Source organism: Varanus komodoensis, unplaced genomic scaffold (genome assembly GCF_004798865.1).
Source record: "Varanus komodoensis strain SLA01 unplaced genomic scaffold, ASM479886v1 scaffold5, whole genome shotgun sequence".
NCBI lineage: Eukaryota > Metazoa > Chordata > Lepidosauria > Squamata > Varanidae > Varanus > Varanus komodoensis.
This window is the reverse complement of record NW_025336087.1, coordinates 44,252,420-44,279,242: the sequence shown is the minus strand read 5'-3', so window position 1 is coordinate 44,279,242 and position 26,823 is coordinate 44,252,420. Positions and strand designations below refer to the sequence as shown.

At 40.4% G+C, this 26,823-nt stretch overlaps 1 protein-coding gene across 1 annotated transcript in view; it reads right to left on the bottom strand.

Moving 5' to 3' along the window:
* Positions 1-26,823, bottom strand: part of FRMD3 (FERM domain containing 3) — a 126,922-nt gene that overhangs the window by 42,332 nt on the left and 57,767 nt on the right. The window contains exons 2-4 of the mRNA XM_044446819.1: positions 25,824-25,928; positions 14,688-14,730; positions 2,164-2,242 (exon numbers count right to left, since the gene is read on the bottom strand). Coding sequence (XP_044302754.1) covers positions 2,164-2,242; positions 14,688-14,730; positions 25,824-25,928 — 227 coding nt within the window. The remainder of the gene's footprint in view (positions 1-2,163; positions 2,243-14,687; positions 14,731-25,823; positions 25,929-26,823) is intronic.

Genomic DNA, 26,823 nt, shown 5'->3' with positions numbered 1-26,823 from the left:
CCTAAAACACTTACTAGATGAAGAGGGCTTGGTGTTTCTCTGAACATAATTCAATGGGAACTTTTTTCTTTGCCTATAAGATTGGCATGCTGTCTCTGATCTTTTCAAAACACATCAGTCTGATAGTCAGAGGAACTACTACAATCCCTGGCATGAAATTGGCATGCCATGTAGGCACAGAACTTCAAAGTTATACACCCATGTCAATTCAAAGAACAGTTCAAAAGAAGATAGACTAATTAACTCACTGAACTTTTGACCAGGATTTCATGTTCAGGAAAATTTAAAAGGCATTATTTTTTCCCTTGTCAATGACATGGGTACATTTTGTCTGAGCTTTCTGAAACTTGGCAAGCATGATGACCTTGTGGGATGATGTAAGATCTGCTATTTTCAAGGTACTTTATGTTGTATATTTTGATGATGATGATAATGATGGCCAAATGAAGAGTAAGTATCTCACTGAAAAGAATGATTTCTAGAAGAAGGAGCTGAAATCTGATAACAAAATGAACTGATTCTAAACTAAATAGAAAAGAAAGGCTTTTCAAGAATTTACACACACTGACAATAATGAAAAAAGGGGGGAAACATGACCCTTCCTTAATGCAGATATAACTTGTATGAATGTAGGCTCCTTGAACTGCACCTGGGACCCTGCTAGGTCCTCAGTTGTGCTAAAAGATGCTAAATAGGCTTATGGGCAATGCAGACTCTGTTCACAAAAGAAAAATGAATGTGTGGAGGCTGGAGGAAAGATGCCATTTTCCCTAACTCCTGGAATTGAGAAAAGGGCTTATCTTTCACTTGCGTAAAGAAGGTTAATATTTCATAGATGGAGACCCTCAAGTGCAACAGTGCATCTACTTAGAACCTACCTGATAACACACTCTTTATCTAAAAGGCAGTTTTCTCATGGGTCTTTGTGTCTTGCTGTTCACATCAGCTACTCTGAAGGATTGGTGACTCACCCAAAGTTTCTCATAATTCTGTTTAGAAAGAATTTGCCTATGATCTGTGAACACTTCGGTAAATTTAACAGCCAACCTTTTGCGGAGTATTACAGCACATCATTATTCTAATGTCTTTTTAAGCTGAAGCATGGAGTTTTGCTGACTTCAGTTTAAGGTGCTGGTGGTGACCATTAAAACCTGTAAGCAATTTGCACCCAGATTAACTGAAAGACTGCACGAAGAATATAAATCTACCTGGGTTTGAAGACTACCTTCAGAAACCTCACTCCAGACGCCTACCATCAAGATCTACACATTGATGGGCATTCAGAGACAGGGCCTTTTCAGTGGTAAGCTCCTATCTGTGGAACTACCCTCTTGGGAGGTGTTATGGTTTTTACTAGTTTCTATTTTAAGATCTTTTTAACAACACACTATGGGTAGTGTTCTGTATCATTTCAACTACCGTTTTGATGTTTTCAGCTGTGATCATGATTTTCCTTGGTATATGAACAGTCTTGTCATACTGCTTTTATATGCTATCATGATCCAGCTGTCGCAGGGGGGGTTACCTGGTTAACTGCCATACACGTGGTGAAATAAGTAAACACCCAAATAAATAAATCTGCATTTTTACTGGGTGATTCTTGTCTTTGTTTCTATTGTTAGCTGTGGTTTAATTATTATATTATGATCTTTTTTTTTTTTTACTTTTTGATGACATTAGTGCCTTGGAGGTTGTTTTAGGAAGTCCAGTCCTAACAATGTTTACACCAAGGTAAGCTCCTTGATTTTAATGCTGAGCCCTATGCACATTTTCATGAAGCCTGCCAGTTACAGTAGTACTTATATCTAAGTAAGCATGCCTCAGATTAGCTTGCAAGCATGCCAAGAGCAGCAGGTCACAAGGAGACTACTGTGCTAAAGAAAAAAGGGGGAGCAGAGGGGAGCACTCTAGGCACCAAGGCACCTAGTTTCACAATACTTTTTCTTCCAAAAGCTGAACATGGGAACCTTAATGCAAGCATCTCTCAGCATTCACTGATGGGTTTCTTTAAGTTCCCAAAGCTTTTTCTAAAATCCACAGAAAATGCATGTAAAATTAAAGTAAGCAAAAATGGGAAGTCTAGCACGGCATGCATGGTGGTACAGTTATCTGTGATCCTGAGACAGCACCTAAATGCACAGGCAGAAATATCTGTATATATACCTGGTAAGCTCTTCTTTAATCTTCAGGGGTTCGTGTGGGTAGAATTTCACTCTAAAGCACATGGTATATGGTGGATGAGCTGAAACATCACAAAAAAAAGCATGTGAAAAGCAATATAAAACATGGCTTCTTCTGCACTGAAGGAAAGATTTCCAACAGTATTTCAAACTAACCAGGGTGACGCAGTGCACCAAATCAAACATAAATCAACAAACATAAAGCAGAGATAATGTATGATAAGAAATCTCAAAGCATAAGCAAGATAATAGCATAAATTTGTACCATGAAAGGATTTTGTTTTGGTTTTTTTACAGCAATCTCACATCATCCTCATCCTCATAAATCCTTCTAATTGTTGTGTGCAACTGCCTTGGACCAGGTCCATCAGGTGACTACAAGGTCCCAGATGTAGGCTAGGTGGTTTCCAAAGACAGTATCCAATGATGTGTCATCAGCAGCGTTAATGACACTGTGGTAACACAACACTAGCACAATGACATTAGCAATTCCTTAAGCAAAGCAGAAAAGTAGCACTTTGCCACCAAATTTCAGCAGCACAATTTGCCACTGAATATTGCTGGCAAATCACTGCTTTTTCCCTTGCCTAGCAAGTGGGGATGACAGTGTGCTAGCAATGCTTGCTCTAGCAATGCGTCAGCATTAGAACCTGCAGTCAAGAGCTGGAGCCAGGAGAAATGCAGGAGGCAGAAGGGTCTTTCTTGTGCAGGCAAAGACAACTTATTACCTATATTGACCTTGTCAGTGTGGGCAACACTGAGTTATTAAACACTTTGCGCTGATAAAGGCTAAACTTCCACTTTGCTTCTTGAAAGAGTTCATACAGTGACTGTGCACCATGGAAATTGATTTACTGTATTTATAGACTAATACCATTTTGCCAGTACAAAAGTTATGTAATATAAAGGATTGTTTGTATCATTTATTAATGTGTTTTCCTTTGTGGCTATTTTGCTAGAAAATGCAATTAGTGATTGATTGGAAAATAAAAGAAACTCTTTCAAGTGACAATAAAAACACTATTTTCCCTTTATTTATAATGCAATCCTATCCATGTCAACTCAGAAGCAAGTTTCAAGGTATTCAGTGGGATTCGTTCCCTACCAAGTTCTACCTTAAACTTGTTAATAAAGCCTTAAGGACCGCAGCCTTAAAATTCTTGCGGCACCATGTTCAATAACTGTTCCTAGGCTCTACTGCATTCACTGATGTGGCTGACATGCAGCTTCTTGTTCCTAAGAAGTTAAAAGGTCTCCCAGCTGCAATCCTATGTATGCTTTCCAAAGACTAAGCCCCACTGAACACAGTGATACCAACTTCAGAATAAACATACACAAGATTGTGCTATTAGTGAAATACCATCTATCAAGCAAAATGCTACCCTAACAGTGATGAAACAGCACTAAGACTCTTCTTACTGGGACAAAGCCTACTGTTTTGTTCACTCATTATGTTTTATGGTTTTTCATTTCGCAAAGAAACTGGTGAGGATCGCACTGATGAGGATGCCAATAAAGACAGCTGAACAGTGGTCAGTTATAAGCATCATTTAAAAACTGTTAAGACAGTTTCTGCAAAAGCACATTTTTTTTTCTTTTTTAGACCAAGGTAGTATTTTGAGAAGCTCATATTCGTATTTTGAGAAGCTGGCTTACTGTTATGAGAAAAAAATAATGGAAAAATAGTAAAAATAACACTCTGAGATGAATGCAGAAGAGAAGAAAAATAAAAAAGATAACAAGGGGTAGCTAGCTGCAATCAGAGAAAACAGAATGAGTGAAACAAGTGGTTAAAAAAGAACAATGCAATGGTCTTTCATGCAAACCTGTGCATTTCCATTCAGAAGTAAGCGCTTCTGGGCTCAAGGAAGCTTACTTACAGGTAAGGGACTATAGGATTGCAGGTTTCTTCTACTCACAGTGTAGTGAAGATTTTGACTTTCAACATCCATTTATTGGATACAAATAAAAGACTGAATGTTTTGGATCACTAAGTTCCTTGACTTTGGCAAAGGATACCTGAGGCTTTGAATATTAATGCTAATTGATCTTCAGCTAGTCTGTTGAAGTGTATGCAAAAGCTCCTAGGAACTGAAATGGTTTTAAGAGCCAGTTCCAACTTGTCAATGAAAAAACCACTATCTGCCAAGGATGATTATGCTTCCGTTGTAAGCACAAGCCACTGTACTTTTGGAATAATATGGGGTAAATTGTGTCAGCATTTTAGGAATAAGTATCCGTTCCTATCCATTCCATGCATTGTCTGGAATCTGTAAGCGGATTCAAATAAACTATTTCAAATGTTTAGGGTCTTGGGCAAAGACAAACCTTTCAACACTTTCCTGATGAAAATAGGCCTTTCTTGTATACTATTAACACTTCTATTCTCACAGTGAAGATTTGTTCCCAAAGATACAAACACTTCCTTTCTCTTCACTGAAGGCTCTTTTCCACCTGACCTATGCTAAATTGGCTACAATAGGTAACTGAGAAAAATATAATAATTTGTAATGGAACCTTTAGGCAGCAGTTCCATAGTCCCCAAGAGCACACCTCAGGAGTGTAACAGAAAACCTCTATCCAGAGAGGGGCAGGTCCATGCATAGATGGAGACAGTCCCCCTTCAGAAGCTCAAGTGGTGCAGCAGCTGGAAAGTTTGCCACCACGACCCTTTTGTTGTTAGAATTTCGCTTTGAGATTCCAAATTTGGATCTGTAGGATCCAAAGTCCTCCCAATTTGTGAATACACCTACCAACTGTGAGGGAGGTAAAAGGTTTTAAATTTTTGAAATTCAAAAATTCCACCCCCAACCCCCAGACCCAAGAATCTCCCAGCTTCTCTCCTGCTGGTGCAAGTACACCAGGATTGTGGAATTGGCAATTATACTGCCATGACTTCGCCTTCTCTTAGGATAGTTGAATTGTTCTGCTCTTCTTAAAGTACAAGCATCTCAAACACATTCACAAATATTTACTATACAGATGGGAAGCTCATTTTATTTCATTTACTACTTCTCAATGATGTCCAATAGCCAAAGTTCTCTGGGCAGTTTACAAAGATTAAAAGCCTTAAAAGTAAAATATTGTGCATAATATAAAACCTCTTTACACACAAACATAAACAGCACACATACACACCTCTAAAACTTTTAACAAGTGAGAATAAGCAATCCAGGGCCCATTAAAATCTATTCCATCTATGAAATGCGCTCCCCAGAAAGGTCCGCCTGGCACCGTCATTATTTGTTTTTCAGCGCCAGGCTAAGACCTTTTTATTTAAACAATATTTTAACAATGTTTAATATTATCTATAGGTTTGAACTTCCAGCCAGAATGAATCGGGGGTTTTAATTAGTGTAATTTGTATTTTTTGTATTTGTATTGGGCACTATGTTGTCTATTTATGTTTATTTATGTAAGCCGTCCTGAGGCGTTAAGCGATAGGACAGCGTATAAAAACTCCAAACAAACAAACAAATAAATAAAATTAAAAACTTATCACCTTCTAAGCCTTCTTCAGAGAAGGCACCTGGAGGAGGGCCTCAGATGACGAATGCTGTATACAGACAGGTGCCTGCCAGGAAAGGCATTCTCTCAGGTACTGCACACCTGACCTGTGTAAGACTTTACACATCAGAAGTAGCACCCTGAATCAGGTTCAGAAACAAGAGAGCCGATGCAAGCGGACCAGAATCAGTGTTATATGCTTTGGCTTTCTTATCCTTGTTATCCCTCCGATCACTGCATTGTACAAACTACAGCTTCTGACCAATTGTGACCCAGTGTAAGGATGAAAAAGAAGTTAGACAATTGTCAAATTATCCCTCCATGCATGTCTCTAGAAACAAGATGTGGCCAGTGGCACAGTGGAAGTTGGACCTTACAGCCAAAAGCCAAGGCCCTACAGCCCACCCAGGAGGTAACGGGCAATCTCGCGGCATAAACAAGCTCCATTTTATTTCAGGAGTCATGATAGCACTATGAGTTAAGTAAGTCTAAAATGCAAACGTGTACATGTGCCAAATATTTTATAGGGTCAATAGGTTTCTTGGTGTTCTACACAGGGGTGGGTAATTTGTAGCCCTGAAGATGTTTTAGCCTACACCTCCCATCAGCCCTTGCCGACTGTGAGGAATGATATGAGCTATAAATTCAGAGGGCCATAAGTTACTCATCAATGTTCCTATGTATCAGGAATGTAGAAGCAATCTTAAAGCATACAAGAGGGTGGATGATGGAAGAAAACAATTAACTGTGTATTTCAGAAATGTAGTATACATGGCAATTTAAAGGGTGTTCCAAAAACGCTATTAAATCCAGGGCTAAAATTGCACAGCTGCACCAATATATGGACCTGTCCCTATTCAGGGATTTATCTTCTAGAAACTGGGAGAAGGAAACTCAAGTGGGCAGGCCTCCTCTGTGTTTGTTTGCATACCAGCAAAACTCACTTGCCCCAAAGGACAAAACTGGGACAAGATTTTACTAGAGACAATTACTAGAAAATAGGGGCTGTCCCAAGAGAAGTTGGAGGCTATGGCATAAAAGTAAAACTAGAAACCTGACCAGCTCTGGGTCTTTAACTGTAGGCCCTTCACAAGTTAAAGAAAATCATGCTGTATGAGAATTAAATTAATACATTCAAATTATGCAAGAAAAAACTGCAGCCCATAATACCGATAAGCCTCATCTTTCCCTATGATAGAAAACAATTTCAAATGTTTAGGGTCTTCAGCAAAGACAAGGGTACATGCAACCACAGATGACTCAGAAAGAATTATGCTGATCTAAGATAAAAATTCCAATATATCATCATGTAGGCAATACAGCTCTGCAACAACTGTGTAGCTGAGAAAGGTTTCCACTGGAAAACGTGTAGGATACATATGAATCATCAAATAGAAATCAGTGATCCTAGAAAGTATGTATGTTGTTGAGGAAAATGTCCTGAATTACAGTGTCCTTCAGAGTGATTGCCAAGTGCTGCAGCAACCTGGACTCAAGCGTTCCTCCTAGACTTGTGCAATGGGGGCTCATGGCAACTGCATTACATTTCTGGTTATAAAGTTGTGCATCACAGCACATGTCATAATGGCAGGAGTGTTACTAGGCACTTAAAAAGTTCAGGGACCTATTCTTCCATTGGTATCAATTACATTCTCTTTTAGAGCAATTGCCATAGGGAGGGGGATTTTGGGGTACACAGGAAAAGGAAAGTATATACTTTCCTCCTACCATTGTGATCATGCTGGAAATCCAGCCTCTCTTGCACAGCAGTGAAACTTAAGACAAAAACCACTGGAGAAGCAACATTAGTGGGAGAAATTTTACACTACCATAATCTTGGATTTCACCCTGCAGCTATCAAAGATATCTCACTGAAACGTCCATTGTTAAGCTACTACTATTCTCCCAACCATTAGTAGGAAAAATTTAAATTCCAGTTCTTGTACAATAGAAACAACTAGCTAAAACATTGATTTCATTCAACCATCTTATTGGCTTTTATATAGTCAAAAGATTTTAATGCATGATCTTTTTTACTCTCATTCCTGTGAAATTACATCTGATTCTACTCCAGTGATAAATTTCAAGGAAATGGCTCCATTTATAGTTCGCACACATACACACCTGGTTTCTGGCACAACTGAGTTTCACTGATTTGGCCCCTGCCTGCACATTTGCTATAAGTATTGCAGACATTCCCTTGCAGTGATTATTCAAAGCAGAATTTCTGTTTTCTATTTGTTTTCTTGCATCCTGCATCTTATTTTTGTCTTTTATTGCACCTTTCCCATTATTATTTTCTGCATCTTTTCCACCAAGTTTAACCCTCTTTCCTTGCAGTCATAAGCATGCAGAGACAGGGTGCTGTTTTTGTAAGTGCTGGGTACAGTGAATCAGTGTATACAAGTTACTCATGAACAGCATTCCCTCATCAATTGTGCAGTAACGGTAAACTAAATCTGAAAACATAAACATTGCAGCAAAGAAGATCCAGCAATGACAAATGGCTAGAGCCATTCCATGTAAGAATGCCTCTTGCAAAAAAAAATCTGTCATGTTTGTCCTCAAGACTATGCTGAAGCATTTTCTGCTGTAGGAGGGATGCCTAAGGACATCTCTCTCTACTTACCGCTATGCAGATGCTAACTAAGACTAGACTGTCTACAGGCCTCCAAAAGCCTACAGGCAGCTGTCATATGCCCACTCATCCTTTTTATAATAGAGTATAATAGTCTGCACTTGGGTTCTTCTTTGAAACAAAACATGTAATTAACATCCTTCTTCTATGAAACATCCACATGTAATTAACTATTTCTTCTCAGAGACAGGTACACCTCCTCTTTTTGGTTTCCATTCAAATCCAATACATGCTTGCTGGCTTCTTTTATTTTATTCCATGCTTTCTCTTATGCATGCAGTACCACTACAGGCAACCCGGGACTGAGAGCAAGGGAGAAAGACTTTTCAAAAACTGCCAAATTTGGACTGTGCAAATTTAACAGAGCAAGGCAGGATCTGTTGCACAGCTGACACAGCTGGTCATACAAAGGGAGCCCCTCTCCCGACACAGAAGAGGTAGCTGTAATTGCTATTTTCACCTTCCCTTCAAACAGACTAGGAAGTGCTGCCTCCTTCACTTCTTTCTTCCTCTCATGTGCAAGCCAATCAATTCCAAATATTACAAATCCCTTGTAATTTTAACTGCAACTTTCAAACTGGTTTTCTTTCTATTGAACAAGACACAAAAGCTTGTTTCTTTATAATGATGTTTCTTAAATGCTGTTATCAGACATGAAGATATGCTTAAGTACTAAATAGCTCCTACACACCAGACAAAAGTCCTATCCAAAAGCTCAGTTCCTCTAAATCTTTCTTATGCAAACTAAGCTTTGCAAGAGCCAAACTGCCAGTAAGATAAACCAGACTGATGGAAAAAAGTAATAGGATGGATAGGGAAATTACAGGCAGAATCACTAGAAGGTGTAGAAGATTATTGTTTTTCTTGTGTTCAAACATCTTGAATTTGTCACATAAGGCCATTTCACATGTTACAGAAACAAATGAGTTTGGACATTCCACTACAAGTTTGCTGCACCTCTCCAGAAACAACTAAATGTTTTGTAAGTGTGTGCCTGGTAGCCTTAGGCAATTACACTTCCTAGAACCTAGATGTTTCAGGCAGAGTAATGCCTAGAAAATAAGCAACTTATTTGATATGGAAATACAGGGGTTCATCTTCTTCAGGAAAGTATGAAGTCACTATCAGGGCAGTCCTAATGATTGCAGTCTATAAATATTGATGGTGTGAAAAGAATGAGGGATAAATTATTCATTCTTTCTAAAAAAACACAGAGACTCAGAATAAGCTAGTGAGCGATACAAAGCAGTACAGTTCCTAATCAATCTATACAAGCTATTTCAAGAGTAAGTTCGATGGCCCAATGCATTTTTTTAAAGATTAGGACAAATAACTTGAGAAGAACAGTCAGTGAATAAGCAAATTCAACATTCATGTTAGATATTAAACTCCTTGACTATCGGATGCTAGGATTAGTAGAGATGGCTATCATCACCTCACCTTTGTTGTGAATTTCAAGACTTGCACTGCAGAGGTGAATGGCTATTTCCAGAGTTTAAAATGTGGAGCTAACAGACCTACTGATCAGTTTTATCACGACCACTTTTACACTAGTGCTGAGGCATGACTAGGGATATGTGTAGGGAAGAAGGGCTCCCCATTCATACCCACATCTGACTGCAAAAATGTAGATTCCAAAAGGTTCCATGTGGACATGTGGCTCCACACAGATTCTCACCCATATGCTGGGAGCAGCAGATCTTATTTCTTCCAAAACTTGTATAGGATTGTGCTTTTAGTGTGCAAAATGAATCCACATAAGGAAAATATGAAGAACCCAAGGTGGCTTACATAGTTCCATTCTACTCTCACAACAACCTGTCTGGTAAGTCAGGCTGAGAGTCTGTGACTGGCCCAAAGTCACCCAGTTGGCTCCACGGCCAAGTGGGGGCTAGAAACCAGATCTCCCAGGTTCCCAGCCCAACACTCCAGCCATCACACCATTTGTATTTTGCTTTCTACCCCTTCATGGCATGTTGATGAGTGAGACATTATCTGAATTGTCATGTAGTTCAGAATAGAGTGACTTTAATCTGTATTTCACACATAGTATTTGGGGTGGGTGCAGCAGGACATCTAATTATGCTATCTTTTAATGCCACACTATGGCACAAGTTCATGAAAAAGAAACATCCATGGCTCATTAAATAGTAGGCCAGTTGATTGCAACAGAGCTCCTGTTCAGCATTCTTACAAAAAACTGAAAATGAAAACTAGAACAGAAAAAATAAGATGTTATTTTTATGAAAGTAGTCACAAGAAAAAGGAGGATGAATAATCAAGTTTATTGTAGCAGTGAGTCCTTCATTTAAGAATGGCTTTTTATCTTCCAGATAAGACCCAGCTGGTATACTGAAGGGCCCGAGGCAGGCTTTGCTGTCATCTGAGGCACAGTGCTAAAAGGAATTCATAATCATAATCGTTTAAAAGGATTTTACACACCATGCATTGCATTTGGTGCAGCATCTTTAAAATGATGCTAATAATTCCCCAGCTTATGCACAAGGGTGTTCAAGAGACAAAAGAATTGGAAAGATAAAAGCTCCCTGTAAGACGCCATGCACAGAACTGTCAAATGCAGTGAACCTGATGTGCAAGGACACTGAATACAAGAGAGCTGTTTTCTCTATATGTTCAATGAAAATGCCATTGAATATGATGGAAAGCTGATTTAGGGTACAATCAGCCGCCCAGTGAGCTCTGTGTCCAGGTGGAGGCTAGAAACCAGATCTCTTAGGTTCCTAGTTCAACACTCTAGTCACCACACCATACTCCAATTCCACTTGGATTTATATTATATTATAATTTAAACAGGACTATGTGTTTGATGACAAATATCAGCTCAAGAGCCCATATGATACCTAGTCTATATAAATTGCAGAGGCCTGATTTAAAGTGCTTGTTTTAACATATACAACCCTGAACAGCTTGGGACCTGAAGGACCACCTTTTCCCATATATACTCCCCCACACACCCATTGCTATCTGGGCATGTGGTCCTTCTGAAAGAGCCATCCTTAAAGGAAATGAGAGGGATGGCAAATAGAAGAAGGGCTTTCTCAGTGGCTCTCCCCTACCATTGGAATTGACTTCCTAGAGGCGTTTGCCAGGTGCCATCTCTACTTTCATTTCAGCACCAAACACAGGATGTCCTTTTTTGTAGGCATTTTGAAATCTGATTTTAAGATCTCTTGCACTACTAGGAGGGCTGTGTGTGTGTGTGTGTGTGTGTGTGTGTGTGTGTGTGTTTGGAATTGTAATGTTTTGTTTTGTATTTTATTATTCCATGCTGCTGAGAGAGTCCTGTCAGGTTATTCAGCAGCCTAGAGATTTATAAATAAATAAATATTTTGAATAGAAGTTAGTTAAATTTAAAACAATATTTACTGCCAAAGCAAGACTGCCAAAAGAACAGTCTAGAGCAGTGGTTTTCAACCATCGGTCTCCAGACCAGTGTGGGAGATTTCCTGCCAGTCCGTGGTGTGGGGGTGGACTGCATCCTACTTGCTACGGACTGGTGTGGGGGCTGGCTGTGCTCTACCATCTCTTCCTTGGTTGGCATCATGTTCGTGGGGGTGTGCTGCTCCTGCTGGGGGGGCTAGGGAGGGGAGAGACAGCTTGGTGTGAGCTAGCTGGAACCCATGCTGCATCAATTTTGGTATTTTGTTCTTTTGTTGGCATTTTTTGTTGCTTGGTTTCTAGTTGTTCTGGAGAACTCCCTCTCTCTGGCATTATGTTTAGAAACTAATACATAGAATACTGTATTATGTGTATGGTGCTTTTTGTTTCTGCCTCAAAGGTCCTGGTCCCCATGTGGTTTTCCTGTTTTCGCCAGTCCCCAGCTATGGAAAGGTTGAAAATCACTGGTCTAGAGCAGCCTGTCTCAGTCTGGTGCCCTTCAGGTGTGTTGATTTCAGCTCTCACCAACGCCAACTAGCAGGCTTAATGCTCAGGAATCCTGGGTTTTGCAGTTCAAAATATCCTGAGGCATCAGGCTAAGGAAAGCTATTCTAGAATGAAGAGCTCTAGAATGAACAGCTTCACATGGTGTATCTCTATCTCAAATGGACATCCATATACACTCAAATGTACAGATTTTACACATCAAGTCTATTTTTACCACCTGCACTTCTACAAGAAAGAGGAAAAGAAACATTAGTTAGAGACTAATTCATACACAACATTAAGGTGATGCTAAGCCTAAGGAATATTTGTTGAGCAATCACTTTTTAATGTATGTTTGCGCATGCACACATAAAGAGGCATTCAGTCACAATAGGGAAATTTAAATATGAGCATTAACTAGAAAAATGACTGAAGAAATACAAACTGACTAATAATACAATCACTTCAAGTGTGCAGCATGAGAGCCAAGTAGAGGAATGGCTGGTAGTTCAGTATCTCTTTCAACATCATCTCACATGCAGACGGACCATAATAGGCAAGGGACAAGTCTGGGAGAGAGGACAGGTGATGAATTATGTGCTGATCTGACCTTATGCCCAAACATGTAGGACCTCCATTCCCAATTACTCCTGCAAAGCTTGGCTCCTTAGGGTCAAACTAGACATGATGTAACATTCTTGTGTAATTGAAACAGGCAGCCGCATGAAACCCTAAGGGGGGGGGGGGGAGTGGATTTAACCCTTATGCTGCTGTCCCCTTTCTCACATGCAGGGCGGTACCCATCAGTCTTTCTAGCTTGGTCAAATACAAACTCTAGAGGAGAGATTATTTTCAGCACCACAGTCCCCCTCTGGCTCCCCAGTTGCTTTGCATAAAAGAAAATTCCTTCAGGCATTCCAATAATGACACATCTGGTTTGACCATTAGGAATATTCCTTTGCCACAGGTGCAGGCTTTGGGAGCATTCAGAAGTAATTTTTGCAAAGATTCAGCAATAAGGTTCATTGGGCTCAGTGGCACTTATCCCCAGGTAAGCATGCACAGGGGCAAAGCCCTAATTTGTGCATAATTAACTTCAGTCACACATGGCTAACTCTGAAGCACATCTGCTTCTCTAAACAACGTAGTACATGTGAACAAAACTTCCCTCCTTTTCATCAATTAAACATGCTGACAACAGCCTGTGCAAGTAAAACAAGCAGGGGTCTCACTTTAGGGACTGCAAACTGAGCTTTCCTGTCAAGTGTCAAATCTAACTGCTAGCAAATCACATAAACTGTGTTGACAGATCAAGCAGGCAAAGCACAATACAGACCACGAAAGATTTAAATATAATTAGGAAATTTTAATCCTTTAGCACAGCAGACCCTATGACCTAATTTGAATGACACAATACCCTACCATGGATTCTTCCAGCCTAGCTGGTGATACACGCAAAGCAGCTGCTCCGCCACGGAGCCACAGACCCTCCCAAATCCTCAAGCCATTGTGCTAGTTTCATGCTATTCTCCCCTACCGCCCCCACACACCCACCATGTGGGATTTGTAGAAGAAAGAATAGGAAAGCCTGCAGCAGTTTCTGCCTAAACAGCAAGCACTGCCAGTCATATGTGACCTCATGTCCATAACCTCCAACCAGCCATGAACTGTCACAACATTGGGAATTAATCCTCAAATAGCCTCTCTCACTTTTTTATAATTTTGGATGAAGCTGCAAACAGCACATAATGGATATGAGACACTCAGTATTAAGGCTGAGTGAAATATTTGACTATTTTGATTCTGACACTTGAAGCTATTGCTTTCGGCAAGGCTGGGAACCTTCTTTTAAAATGCAGGCATCCGATGGAGCAGAAGGGGAAGAGCTTATTATGTCTGAGGCAGTTTTGAAGTCTGGAGTGATGAAGCTTCCAAGTAAGCCCTCAAAATGGACCACACATTGCTCTAGCAAAGATAAGATTTGGGTGCTTCCCTAAATGGGCATTTTGAGTTATGTAATGCTTAACTGGAAGAATCTTCTAGTGAGTCCTTTTGGGACTTATTCAGAGAACGTAAAGGACAAAACAAAACTGTAGGAATGAAGGGATTTTGGTTCAACCATTTCTGAACCTCTCAAGTACCATTTGGCATCCAGCTTGAGACCATCCTTTCCTACCTGATGCCTGTTCTGTTTTGGACTTCAGCTCCCATCAGCCCTAAGGAGTCTGGCCAGTTATCAGGAATTTGGGAGTTGTTGATCCAAAACATCTGGCAAGCACAAGGTTGGGAATGGCTGCTCTGGATCAAAAAGACTAGAGTCCAGTGAAATGGCCTGAGAAATCAGACAAGTGAATAAGAGAGAGAAAAGATCCATCTCTACAGTGGGAAAAGAGGGGGAAACACAGTGGCTGCTATGGCCAAAGCCATGACAATTTAAAATAGCACACCAGATTACGAAGTGGGCTGTCAACACTTACATTTCATTTGCTTGGAGATAGACTTGTTGGGCTCAAGCCAGTGCTGAAAAGAAGAGGAAAGACAAGGTTGAAGTATTCCACAGGACATTACTTATTTACCGTCACAAGGTCATAATAAACGGAGTAGCAGTTTGCATGCCAGCTGTGATTTCTATTGTGTTTTATGTCAACAGTTTCAAAGGGATGCTAATACCTGTGGAAGGATAGTGGGAAAGCACCACTTGAACATGAAAGGCATAGCTAATGTGATCACAAAACACACAATGGGTGCATTTAAGTGTGTTCAAAGCCTGATCACTGGGGGAAAGGAATAGACAGACTCTGGTCTACTATGGAGCAACCAGAGTTTACTGTGGTGAAACTGAAAAAAAAAAATTCAGCTTCTTAATACAGTAAGGGCAAAGTCCTATGCATGTTCAGACAAAAAAAAAAAAAAATCCTACAACTCCAAGCTGGAGAATACTGCGAGTTTGGAGACTTTTTTATCTAAAAATTCATAGTATTACATCCTAAAATAGACAGAGCTACTTTAATACAGCAAGTATCTGATGGATGACCTTTATTAAGAGAGGACAGGAGATTACTAATTCTACTTGGTCTCTCATCAGCTTTTGATGCCACTGACCATGTCTCTTTCTGAATTGATTCCATGGGTCAGGGATTGGAGGCCCCGTGTTACAGTGGTTCTGCTTTCACCTGCAGGGTCAATTTCAGAAAGTAACTATTCCTTATACCACTTAGCATCTGTATGAAGTTGCTGGGTTCAGTCATTAGGAGATCTAATGGCTCCAAGTGCCACCACTGTGCTGATGACACACAGCTCTACCTCCCTGTGCCTCCTGAGCCACAAGAAGTGTCTGTACAAGTCTTAGATCAGTGTCTTGACCCCGACAAGGGCTGGATGAGGGCCAATAAACTGATGCTGAATTCTGGCAAGATGGAAGTCCTATGGTTGAGCAGTTCTCAAGTCTGGGAGAAAGGTCTGCTAGTTCAAAAAGGGGTTACACTCCCTGTGAAAGGTCAGGTTCATAGTCTAGGGCTAGTCCTACATCCTTTGCTGTCACCCAAGTCCCAAGTGTGGAGTGCCTTTTACCATTTGGTTCACCAACTATGCCCTCTCCTAGGCAGGAACAGCTTGGCTACAGTGACACAGCCGCTGGTAAACTCAAGTCAGGTTTACTGAAAGGGGCTCTATGTTTGACTCCCCTTAAGGCTGCTTCTGAAGCTGGAGCTAGTGCAGAAGGCAGCAGCAGATGATACAGGAATGGCTACCAGGTCACATTTAAGATTTAAGATCAGGGCCAGCGTAGCTGAGAAAGTACCTTCTCCTTTACCACTCACTAAGGTAATCAGAGGGCATCCTCCTGGTGGTTCCCCGTGCACCCGTGGCCTGACAAGAGTCCGCCCAAAGAAGAACCTTCAGTGTATTGGCCCCATTTCTATCCTTATTCTTGGAAGCCATCCTTCTTGCAGCCATAGCCTCAATGTTTTTAATCTATTGTTTTTATTAATCTATTTTTAATACTCTGCTGTAACATTCAGTACTCCAGGATCTGCATGAATGTGGATCAGTATACAAATACTCTAAATAAATATATAGATAAATATCATACTTCTAGATATTTATTAAGCATTTTATGTTATGTTATGTTATTTATTTGTCCTTCCTGCAAAGAGTACAGGGTGGCTTAAAATGTTTTCCCACATCTATGCATACATTTCATCCTCACAAGAACTCTGTGAGATAAGGCTAGGCCAACAGAGTGTAAGAAGCTATGCTAGGATAGATCTCTAAATTTTATTTAATAATCACTCTGATAGCAGAGGTTAATGATAGGGAAAGAGGTATGCTGACACGCAAGCACTATTTTTATATGGTCAGTAGAATTCGCATTCAATTTTTTTTTCTTGTAAGCAAAGCATCTCCATAATTAAAAGTACTATCTTTCCCACAGAAGCACCTGTCAGAAACCATGCTGTCCAAGCTTTCCTAAGCACATAATTTAGTTTTTTGCAGACCCAAGTAACATTCTCATTAACCCATTCCATGCTAGAGTAAATGGTATCCAAGAGTAAAAGAACATAGGAAAAGGTAATATTAATGTTCTTTGCATTTCTGTTTCCCCTGTAATTATTATGTCACACAATAGCTCAATTACTTATGCACACTTTTATATTCCACTGGAATGAATTGAACAGGATAAATGCATCAATAGGAGTCATCTGTGATAGTACTGAAGACCAAAGACATTGACGATGACGTCCTTTACCCACTAGCGTGAACTCAACTAGACTTGCTTCAGAGGAGACACAGTTAGGAATCCAGAGTTAAAGAATCTGTTATTCCTACAGCAAAATGACCTCTGTATTTTCCTTTACTAGGATGCAATTGCACCTGCAGTACAGTATCCCTTTGCTTGCTGAGTTCTGAACTGTAATGCTCCTCACGTTCTAAGCATTCATCCCTGATCAGCATTTTAATGTTCCTGAATAGCTATTTACCAGGACAGGTGCCCTCGTGATTATTCACAGCACTGAGCAGGCCTATTTGTTATGCAAACCTCCAGAGCAGAAAACTGCAAGCTTGGAAAGGTTATTTCACATAGCTTGGAAGACACTGAAACACACACACACACACATCATTGAGCAAGACTGTCATACGTCCTGTTATTATGGTGTGCCTTATCTCTCTCTGTATTCTGTTTTAACATCTAGCTTGTACTTTCTAGTTATTTTGTTCCTTTGCATTAACCAAGGGAAACCTTTGGGCTGTGGGCCACAGAAAATTTGGGACCCCGCACAGGCCTCATCTCATGCCTAAGGCCCATTTCCTAGTGCTCTATCATGGGCTCGGGAAAGTTGCAGGGTCCTATTATCTCTGATCAATGACTGAAGGTAATAGCTGCATTCCCTTAGTGTGCCACATACCTGCCCAATTGTGCTTTGCCCACATCACATTTCCTCCCATTGGGAATGACATGGTTGAAGGGGCCCTGACACTTTTAGCTAGGGAATGATGATGCAACAGGGGGTGGCTTGCATTTACATACAGAAGAGTAGCCAGTTCCCATTATATCACCCAGCGCAGCGCACAGAGGGCTTGGAGGGTGCAGCCCCTTACACTTATACTCAATTCCCCATCTCTGCTCTGTGTGTGTGTGTGTGTGTGTGTGTGTGTGTGTGGAAGCACAGGGGCTGGGAGTGGGTAGCAAAGAAACACAGATTTGAATATATTGCTTCAGATCATCATAGGGCTCTCACAAGATTGCTAATCCGATCCCCCTCATTAAAAACTGATTGTGAATTTCTACCAAGAAGGAAATGCACAGAATTTTTTTCCTGGCAAGTTACAGGCAATTTAGATGAGGCCACTTTGCCTCAAGGGCAGCACTATGAACTTAATGCTGAATCTCCTCTGCCATTCTGGCATCTAGTCTGCAGGTTCAGTCAGAACCTTTTGGAACATTTCGGTCTGCCTGAGAATTTACCATCCTATATAATTTAGTCCCGTCTGCAGATTTGGCTGCCTTCAGTAATTATCCATTGCCCTAGGATACTGAAATATTTTACAGTACTAGGATATTGCAATGCTGAATGATTTCAGTTATTTCAAAGAGCTTTTTGCTACAATTAGAGATCAGGACAAGAGTTTTACTAGAAGGTTGGTGCCTTCCCCCCTTTTCGCATGTGAATACAACAAAGAACACCAGCAACCCTAGTCTATCTCATCTGCCTGAATGAAACCCCCTTTTATACCATATACCGCTTTGGCATAAAAGTCTTTAGTTTGCTTGGATTAAAGACAATGGCTTTTTAAAGCACTTCAGAATATTATTCCTGCACATCTCATGCAGCACGGTAGCTTGCCTGCTTTGTAAAGAAGATTCCTAACATCTAAAAGTATCCCTTTGTTCCCTAAATTAGCAAGCACAAAATAAATCTGAATTCAAATTGCTTCTTGGATTTGGGAATGAGTCAAGTATGTTGTAATAGCTGCATCATGCCTTCTTTGCAAACTTAGAATATACCCTAACTTAATATGGGGGATGCATTCTAGAAAGATGCTTTAGAAGAGCAAGAAAATCCCATCATAAATCACAACTATCATAATAGATTGGTCACTTGGTGGGAACTCAGTAGTTTCTTATTGCAGCCCTACTTGCAACACTGCAAGAGTTACTTCTCAGAATCTATGTTGCACTGTGGCTTTTCAAATGGATGATGATAGTGGTGGTGGTGGTGGTGACTTAAGGTTTTCAGGGTAATTGTTGTTTCTCACATTTTTGGCAGTACAAATATGCAGTGGCCAGTGAAATTACCAGGCATATTTAAACACAGTCATCATAAAGACTAACCTATTTGTTGTGGTATAAACCAGGCTTTGCTCTTTCTCCTTCATGGATCACTGCCTTGTCATGGCGAAGGGACTTGTGTAGCTCAATGAAGCTATGAGCTATGCCGTGCAGGGCCACCCAAGACAGACAGATCATACCAGAGAGCTCTGACAAAACGTGATCCACTGGAGAAGGAAATGGCAACCCACTTCAGTATCTTTGCCATGAAAACCCCATGGACAGTACCAAAAGGCAAAAGGAAATGACACCGGAAGATGAGCCCCTCAGGTCGGAAGGTGTCCAATATGCTACTGGGGAAGAGCAGAGGGCTAGTACTAGTAACGCCAGAAAGAATGAAGCGACTGGGTCAAAGCCAAAAGGACACTTAGTTGCAGATGTATCTGGTGGTGAAAGGAGAGTCTGATGCTGTAAAGATCTATACTCCATAGGAACCTGGAATATAAGATCCATGAATCAAGGCAAGCTGGATGTGGTCAAACAAGAGATGACAAGACTGAACATCGACATCTTAGGAATCAGTGAACTAAAATGGACAGGAATGGGTTAATTTAATTCAGATGACCATCAGATATACTACTGCGGCAAGAATCCCTCAGAAGAAATGGAGTAGCCTTCATAGTCAATAAAAGAGCAGGAAAAGCAGTACTGGGATACAATCTCCAAAATGACAGAATGATCTCAGTTCGAATCCAAGGCAAACCATTCAACATCACAATAGTCCAAGTCTATGCCCCAATGCCTGGTGCTGAAGAGGCTGAAACTGACCAGTTCTATGAAGGCCTACAACACCTTCTAGAATTAACACCAAAAAATGATGTCCCCATCATGGGGGATTGGAATGCTAAAGTAGGAAGCCAAAAGATAACTGGAATAACAGGCAAGTTTGGCCTTGGAGTACAAAATGAAGCAGGGCACAGGCTAGTAGAATTTTGTCAAGAGAATTCGATAGTCATAGCAAACACTCTTTTCCAACAACCCAAGAGACGACTCTGCACACGGACATGGATTGGAAAAGGTTAGTTTACATTCCAGTACCAAAGAAAGGCAATGCCAAAGAATGTTCAAACTACTGCACCACTGCATTCAATTCACATGTTAGCAAAGTTATGCTCAAAATCCTACAAGGTAGGCTCCAGCACTATGTGGACCGAGAACTACCAGAAGTACAGGCAGGATTTCAAAGAGGCAGAGGAACTAGAGATCAAATTGCCAACATACGCTGGATCATGGAGAAAGCTAGGGTGTTCCAGAAAAACATCTGCTTCTGCTTCTTTGACTATGCTAAAGCCTTTGATTGTGTGGATCACAACAAACTGTGGCAAGTTCTTAAAGAGATGGGAATACCAGACCATCTTATTTGTCTCTTGAGAAACCAATATGTGGGTCAAGAAGCAACAGTGAGAACTGGACACGGAACCACTGACTGGTTCAAAATTGAGAAAGGAGTTTGGCAAGGCTGTATACTGTCACCCTGCCTATTTAACTTATATTTAACTCTGATATGAGTTGGCTGGCACACAGACTTCCATTCAAAATGGTCTAAGAACATTGTTATTTGGATTTGGTTTTTTTTAAGCCAGTGAAACTTGAGCAAAAGTTGGGCCTCTGTGCTGCAATTGTTGTTAGTCGCGAAGTCATGTCCGACCCATCGCAACCCCATGGACAACATTCCTCCAGGCCTTCCTGTCTTCCACCATCCCCCAGAGTCCACTTAAGCTTACACCAACTGCTTCAGTGACTCCATCTAGTCACCTTATTCTCTGCCGTCCCCTTCTTCTTTTGCCATCTATTGTTCCCAGCATTCAGTAGATTGCATAAATTTGTGCAAAGGGCAAAGCAGAGGCCTGAATTTTGCACAAATCTAAAATTAACTGTCTGAAAATCCAAGGTGACCAAGCTATACTGTATACATATTCAGTATCAGCAGAATGCTTCCATATTGTTTGTGTTACATGTTGCAAGATCAACAACAAGAGCAACTTTACTCTAATGAGCCTGACCTGGAGTGCACAATTTATGCAAGTTGTACAACAGCCACTAGATACATGGAATTTTCAGCTTCAAATGTCTGCAAGTACTTTGAGTATTTTCATGGAATCCAAAACCAAAAACTTGGCTTGGCCCGTTTTTGGCCAATGGGTCAGAAATGTTGGAAAGGTCTGCTGAGCTCAAATGAAACCAGTGTCACATATACCTAATGGTTCCCAGGTTCCTGTATTGCCCTAAAATGAAACTAGGACATTCTAAGTAGTCTCATTATGTATACAAACTCAGTTACCCAAGTTGTCTTGCATAACTGTCATATGTAGGACACACTTGGTACATGAAAGATCACTCATTGTTGTATATACCTACTTTGTCCTCTACACTGTGCATTTCAGCAATGCCTCTACTTTTAAAGAACAACAAATAGTCTTGCAGCATCCTAAACACTAACAAACTTAATTTATCATAAGCTTTCATAGACATTGTCCTTTACACTAAGTGCATCTAATTTCACTTACATCAGGGTTTTACACTTTCTTTTTTTACATGTAGAACAAAGAAAATTTCACGTTGTGGAATTGTGACTATAACTAATCTCATAATGGGTAGTGTCCTTGAATGAAAGAAACAGAGCCAAGAACAAGACGGAGATACCAGCAGGGTCTATAGAAGCACAAGACAAGTTTAGGGAGAGAAAGAACATGGGGGAAGGTCATAAAGCAGCCCAATGAGGACTGAGCATGCTCAATGGCAATAGCATGCTGACTGATGCAGGCAAGACCAAGTAGGGAATGGAAAATAAAATGGAGTCTCCTGAAAAGGGGCATAACTAGTTGGTTGGCTGGAACCTTGTAAGGAGCGCTCCATTTTGCAACACTGATGAAGGTCCCACTTCTACCAGTCTACCTAAAGTAAGAATCATAGCAATACTGATTATGTGATAATATAAATTGCAACAATTTAGAGCAAAATGTGACCCTTAGTTTGGAGATTCTACTGAAAGTAGCATTGCTACTCTCAAAGGTATAATAGATATAAAGGATCTGAAGAGGCCATCCTTAATTCTGTGGACATTAAAAGGTTCCCCACAGACTGTTTCCGAGCTTATCTTAAATTATTTTGAAAGGGTTTTTATTTGGTACCATGATTATAATTTTTCAAGTGTCACAACTAAGTTCAAATTCATGCAGTTTAGCTTTGACAGTTTGTGGATCACAGCCTGTAGCTCCACACTCCAGCTATCTTACTACTCCTCTGAAATCAATAGTACTGTTTCTACAGCACACTGAGGATTTCAGCCCAAGGTTCCAAGTGGCTTCCGCAAGCAATTTCTATTTACAATTAGGAGAATGTTAGTGGAGTACTCTGAACAACTGCCAATATTACTAAATTAACAAAGAATGTGCACTTTTCATGCATACTGGAAGTGGCCAAAATAAGTATGTTGTAGCACATGTTTTTCTGTTTGCACAATGTCCTTCCTTTGTGTGGACCTTACAGCTGGGGCACATTCTGTGCATTTCTGCCTGGACAATTTCTGCCTGGTAGATAGGAACCAAAAATTAGAGCAACTGTTCATTAAAAAAAATAATAAAACCATGCAGCGGCAACCCACATGACATTTACAGATGAATCTTATTCCAGAGGCTTGTGTGAGACAAGGAATAACCACAGTATATCCTCTTGCTTCATGCCTACTTATTGCAAAACTAAACTGTTAGTTGTTAGGATGCCAAAGTCAACAGCATTCTGAACTTTACTCTCCTTTCTCTCCTTGTAGTAGCATTTCTGAACTGCATATACATTTCTGCTTCTGCTGTACTAAACCAGTGGATCCTGCTTCTCTGGGGCAATGGATGGGGTCTGCTTCAAGAACTAGTGAAAGTTCAGGTGGGTTTTTGTGAACTGGCAAGAAGCCTGACACCAGTCTTAGTTATGACTAGCTATTGGATTAGTTTCCAGGCCACTGACACACAAGGCATTTTGAAAATTTTATTCCAAAGTTTGACATGCTTTCATCGATTTTACAACAAAAAAGAGGATCCATAAGCAAAAACAGGCAACAAAAGTTGTCAGTGTTATAAGACATGCTTGACTGATAATGCTGTCAGATAATATTGGACCAACCGCATGTGTTAGTTCTTCCAGATCAGATAATATTGGACCAACCGCATGTGTTAGTTCTTGAGACCCCTTGACTTTTGTGCAATTCAGCGAAGAACTAATGCACCCATATACATGATGGGTCCTTTGATATGGCCAATTAATCTCCATTTGAGCCACAAGGTTCTGAAAGCACAGACTCCTGTACAGACAGCAATGAAGTCAAATCCCTTGTATGCAAACCTCAAGCGCACCCTATTCAGAAATGTGTGAAAGAAAGGCAACAAAGTTCTGCAGCAGCAAAGTCTTCACTCCTTGTGAAGTGAAGTAATATGCAAGATGGACTACTTGCATATTAAACATATTCAAACGTTTTTAATTAGCTATCTATCTGAAGAACATCACTGTCTGTTTTTGAACTAAATAAGCAAAGACAACAGATTCTGAGCCTTCCTCATGTAATCTATGCAAGTTCAGTTTCATGTATTATTCAGCATATTTATTGGCATATAGAACCCTGTGGCATCTCCTTTGGAACGAGGTATGCATAACAATGGACAGGTCTCCCATAGCTCAGTATGTGATTTTTCTCCAGCCATCTTTACAGCAGCCTTCCCATCTGGGTGCCCTCCAGGTGTGTCAGACCACAACTTCCATCTTTACTCAGCCAGCATAACATTCATAATATTTAACATATAATGAGAAATGTAGCATATATTACATAAAGAACTAAGTAGCAAAACAGTATGGAGAAATTTCGTAGGTTGGGTTTCTAACAAAGGGCAGTGCTTCCAGGTAATGTAGACATGTCATGCTTTGGGGTGTTTAAAAATTCTCTGCATGAGGTTTTGTTAAAGCGACTTTGAAAAATCACTAAAAATTCAAATACTTAGGATGATTTTATTTTCTCAATTGAAATAATAAGGTGTCTTCAGTTAAACAGAAGGAAAACATTACTGTATTGTCAAGTTTCAAATCCTTAGCAAGATACCTGACACTTCTGTTGTGCATGGTAATTACCTTTTCATCAGAACAGTATAGCTTACACTGCATTTCCAGTCTTTCAGTTTGTTTACTGCACTTTGAGAAGGGAAAGGAAATAAAGGCATAGTGATCTGCCTTGTGTAACACAACAACCCACTGTGGGCATGTAGCTACAATGGTTGTTGTGTCATGCAAACAGGAATGACTTTCTGCAGGGTGTCATTGTTCATAAACAAGTCACCCTGACAACCCATGGCTTGTTTTAAGGGTTGCTTGTACACTGACGGTTGTCATGTCATCCCAGCAATTTCATTGTGAGCTGTAGCTTCTATCCTGTTTCCTCCACGGCTGGAGCTTGTAAACAGTGAGATGTGTGGTTAAGTCAGCTTTAGTCAACTAAGGTAGCTTGGTGTCTGCCAGGTTATGACAAGAGAAGCCAGAGTAAGTCAAGTTACAGCAAGACAGGTTCAGTCAAGTAAGACACATCAAAGTCATGTGGGCTGAGGTAGATAAAGGCATGAGAAAGAAGGTGAAAGCAAGTCACTAGTGTAGTAATGGCAATAATGGAATCTTAAGATGTTTGGCTGAGCATCACTTTGAAGTGGCTCTGCCTCCATCCTGAGAAAGGGTGCCTGCAATTTTTATAGCGGGTGAAGACTGACTCTGCAGTTTGAGGCTCCTGATTCACATCTTTTGCATGGCAGCTCTGCATGCTTCCAGATCACAGGGGCTGTTTGAAGGTGAGATAAACCTCATAAAACCCCACAGCTTATATTAATGATTTTTGAAGGTTGTCTAACCTAGAAACAACCCCTGCTACTTGGGTCTGCAGGACACAAACACCCAGGCAAGCCTGTCACTGTGCAAAAAATGGTACCTGTGGGTGTTTGGCACAACACAGCAGCCCCTGTTGATAAATTAACCCACAGTGAGCCGTCATGTTGAGTCTGTGGATGAGGTGAGAGCCAAGCTCTGAAGATGAGAGGCACAAAGGAAATGTCAAATCTCCCCCACTGGGGCACCTAACCTGAATGCTCCTTAGGGTAAAGTCAGAATGCAGATCAAAGGGGGCACAACATTTGCTTAAAGCACAATGAGTCTATTCAGATGCCTATTTCTATAAACCAATAAGCTTAACTTGGGGAAGGGGGTTACAATTCAACTAAAATTCATGATTCAATGACATAAGGCAATCTTCTTTGAAGCCATGAATTCTTGATTTTGAAATACTAATTTGGTATTTGTGTTAGACATGTTGTGAAAACTGGAGAAACGAGGATTAAACCTTGTAGGAGGTCCCATTTTGAATTGACAGTGCCTCCAAGGTCATGAAAAGGTCAGGAGCAAGCAATACCTAAGCAATACTTCAGCTGCTGCTTTCTTGGCCCTGCTATAAAAAGGGCTGGCACATTAGCAGAGGAGAGACGTGGCCTGGCTACACTTTACAGTCACCACAGGGATGCTGGTCCCCACAGCAAGTGTAATCTCTGCCCCAGCCCGGAGATCTGCAGGAGCCTACCCATCCCACACAGAACTCCATGTATTGCTAAGGACCTGTCTACACTTCAAGAGAAAAAATGAATGTTTCTTCTTGATCCTCGGAACATGAGCAAAATAAAAAGTCAGTTATAAATAAATTCTTGGTTTTGCTTGTTCCACAGACCTGACATTAATTACAAATAAACTGTGTGAGAGTATCTATACATACCCGCTGCTTTTCGGGATCCACATAGCGAATGCCAAAGTAGTCTTTTTCCAGCAAACTGTAGTGATTGCAGACATGATCTATGAGAAACTGACCTTTGGTCTCCCTCTGAAAATAAAAAAGGGCAGATTTAGTAAAGCTGTAGATTATTTCTGCCTGAATTCTAGATGTAGGATTTTCTGAACAAATTTTAAAGACTTGCTTTATATACTAATAATTTTGGTTCAGCAAAAGGCACACAACGTATTCTGTTAAAAATATCTCTGAATTTCAACTAATACCACCATAACACTGATCTGTTCTGAGATATGCCTAATGTCAGGTATTTCTTCATCAATCATTCAGGCAAACACTTCACACTACAGGCTGATCTGCACAATCACCATGGTTTGTTTACTCTACTGTGACCATGTAGACTAGGTCTGAGTGTTAGAAATACAGTTCACTGTCCTTGGGCACTGTGAAAAGACATACAAAGTAAATATTAAGATGAAAGACAGATGATGCAACTAAGCTTGAATAGAACATTCTTAAGTGGCAGTGATCCAAAAACAGCCATGTCATTCGTAGTTTTTCTGTTCAAGTTATTTTGGCTATCTACATTATTATTTTCACATCATGAATGATAAAGTCCAGGGTCAAACTATGAAGCCCCTTTCAGAAACAACAGAAAGGTTGCTTGAAGGAAGAAAGCAAAGATGTATTTAGAATGAACTACTGCAAGAGCCAAAGAAGATGGTGCTATAAAAGAGCAAATACTACCAAAAGCAGCAAGAGTGTGTCTACCCCATGACCTTCCCAAAATAGTATTCAACTGTGGATTGTAATCCCAATAATGTTAGATGGTTAATGATGTAGTGATGGAACATTTATTGAATTACAATTTCTTTAGGTTGCCTTTGAGGCTGTACAAGATAAAACAGCACAAAATGGTACAAAAATTAAAAAATCGATACAGTTGCTGAACATGGGAAAATTCCACCAGGCATTAGCGAAGGGAATT